The 2,241-nt window shown below is 64.4% G+C and overlaps 1 protein-coding gene across 1 annotated transcript in view; it reads left to right on the top strand.

The window, feature by feature from the left end:
- Nucleotides 1-2,241, top strand: part of LOC112956403 (voltage-dependent P/Q-type calcium channel subunit alpha-1A-like) — a gene marked incomplete at both ends in the record, with an annotated part of 36,513 nt that overhangs the window by 25,224 nt on the left and 9,048 nt on the right. Inside the window, 5 exons of the mRNA XM_026049911.1 lie at nucleotides 195-396; nucleotides 467-631; nucleotides 1,042-1,152; nucleotides 1,233-1,316; nucleotides 2,011-2,127. Of these exons, the coding sequence (XP_025905696.1) occupies nucleotides 195-396; nucleotides 467-631; nucleotides 1,042-1,152; nucleotides 1,233-1,316; nucleotides 2,011-2,127 (679 nt within the window). The remainder of the gene's footprint in view (nucleotides 1-194; nucleotides 397-466; nucleotides 632-1,041; nucleotides 1,153-1,232; nucleotides 1,317-2,010; nucleotides 2,128-2,241) is intronic.

Raw genomic sequence — 2,241 nt, 5'->3', positions numbered from 1 at the left:
CCATGGGTGCTCTGTGACATGTAGGAGGCTCATGGATGCTCTCCAACATGCAGGGGACCCATGGGTGCTCTGTGACATGTAGGAGGCTCATGGATGCTCTCCAACACATTGGAGACCCATGGGTGCTCTCTGACGTGTAGGGGACCCRTGGGTGCTCTCTGACATGTCGGAGGCTCACGGACGCTCTCCAACAGGGTCCTCAAGCACTCGGTGGACGCCACCTACGAGAACCAGGGCCCCAGCCCGGGCTACCGCATGGAGATGTCCATCTTCTACGTGGTCTACTTCGTGGTCTTCCCCTTCTTCTTCGTCAACATCTTCGTGGCCTTGATCATCATCACGTTCCAGGAGCAGGGCGACAAGATGATGGAGGAGTACAGCCTGGAGAAGAACGAGGTGGGGCCACCCGCCCCGGGGGACGTGTCCCCGCGCGGCGGCRGTTGCACCGGCGCTGTCCCCTCCGCAGAGGGCCTGCATCGACTTCGCCATCAGCGCCAAGCCCCTGACGCGCCACATGCCCCAGAACCGCCAGAGCTTCCAGTACCGCATGTGGCAGTTCGTGGTGTCCCCTCCCTTCGAGTACACCATCATGGCCATGATCGCCCTCAACACCATCGTCCTCATGATGAAGGTGCCGTGGCCGCGGTGGGGCCTGGCCTGGCCTTGATCCCTGTCCCATCCCTGTCCCCAACGGCCATCCACGCTCTCCGTCCCATCCCTGTCCTCCTGGACCCATCCGCTGTCCCCTGGATCTGCCTCTGTCCCATCTGCTGTCCCTGTTCCTTGGGGTCTGCCCCGGGACTCCCTCTTGTCCCCGTGTCCCTGTCCCCCAGGACCTGTCCCAGTCCCTGTCCCCTGGGCTCTGTCYCCATTCCCAGGTCCCCCCGTGTCCTCCAGGACCCATGTCCTCCCCTGGGCCTGTCCCCATCCTCCTGCATCCCTGCTCTCCACTGGGACCCGCTCCGTCCCCCCAGCTCCGTGCTGTCCCCCAGGCCGTGCCACCCCTGTCCCCGTGCCCACCCCTGCTGTCCCCTCCCGCAGTTCTACGACGCCTCGGACGCCTACGAGAACGTGCTCAAGATGTTCAACAACGTCTTCACCTCCCTCTTCTCCCTCGAGTGTCTGCTCAAGATCATGGCCTTTGGGGTGCTGGTAGGTGCCACCGCAATGCCACCTCCCTGGCCCCGGGCCCCGCTCCTCCTCCGCTCCCTCGGTTTCTCCTTCCATCCCAGAACTACTTCCGCGATGCCTGGAATATCTTTGATTTCGTCACCGTCCTGGGGAGCATCACGGACATCCTGGTGACCGAGTTTGGGGTGAGTGACGGCCGGTCACGTAGGAGCTGGCGCCGGGCTCGGATGCAGCCCGGGACTCGGATCTGCTCCGCACTCAGATCCCAGGGTGGGCTCTCAGATCCTGGCGCAGATCTTGGATCTGGTGCAGGGTCTGGGCACCACTGTGGACTTGGATCTCAGTGCAGGATCTCAGATCCCACTGAGCTCTCTTGGATCCATTATGGGGTCTTGGATCCCACTGGGTGCTCTTGGATCCATCGKGGGGTCTCCGATCCCGGTGGTGGCTCTTGGACCTGGTGGGGACTCTCGGACCCAGTACAAGCTGTTATCGCAGGCTCGGATTCAGTGCTGGGGCTCTCAGATCCCGTCATGGGGTCTCGGATCCARCGCAGGCTCCTGGATCCTGGTCTGGGGTCTTGGATCCAGCAGGTGCTCTCGGATCCCCCTGGGGGCTCTTGGATCCACGGGAATCTCCCAGTGCCCCTCCGGGCTCAGATCCGTGGGGGACTCTTGGATCCCAGCGGGGTCTGGGATCCGGTGCAGACTCTTGGCTCCTGATGGAATCTCTTGGATTGGGTGGGGTCTCTGGATGCCGCTCCAGCCCGGATCCGGCGGGCTGTCCTGGCGCCGTTCCGGAGCTGTGGGAACCCCTCGGCTCCGACGGGCTCTCCCGGCGCCGTGGGCCCATTCCGGAGCCGCTGTTCCCGTCCCGCAGAACAACTTCATCAACCTGAGCTTCCTGCGGCTGTTCCGGGCGGCGCGGCTCATCAAGCTGCTGCGCCAGGGCTACACCATCCGCATCCTGCTCTGGACCTTCGTGCAGTCCTTCAAGGTGCGGCGCCGGCGGCGGCACCGGCACCGGCGCGGGGACGGCCCCGGCCCCGTGTCCCCATGTCCCCGTGTCCCCCTGTTCCTGCGTCCCTGTGTCCCCATGTCCCCGTGTCCC

Source organism: Nothoprocta perdicaria, unplaced genomic scaffold (genome assembly GCF_003342845.1).
Source record: "Nothoprocta perdicaria isolate Ctin4 unplaced genomic scaffold, notPer1 scaffold_629, whole genome shotgun sequence".
Taxonomy (NCBI): domain Eukaryota; kingdom Metazoa; phylum Chordata; class Aves; order Tinamiformes; family Tinamidae; genus Nothoprocta; species Nothoprocta perdicaria.
This window is presented reverse-complemented; position numbering and strand designations above follow the sequence as displayed.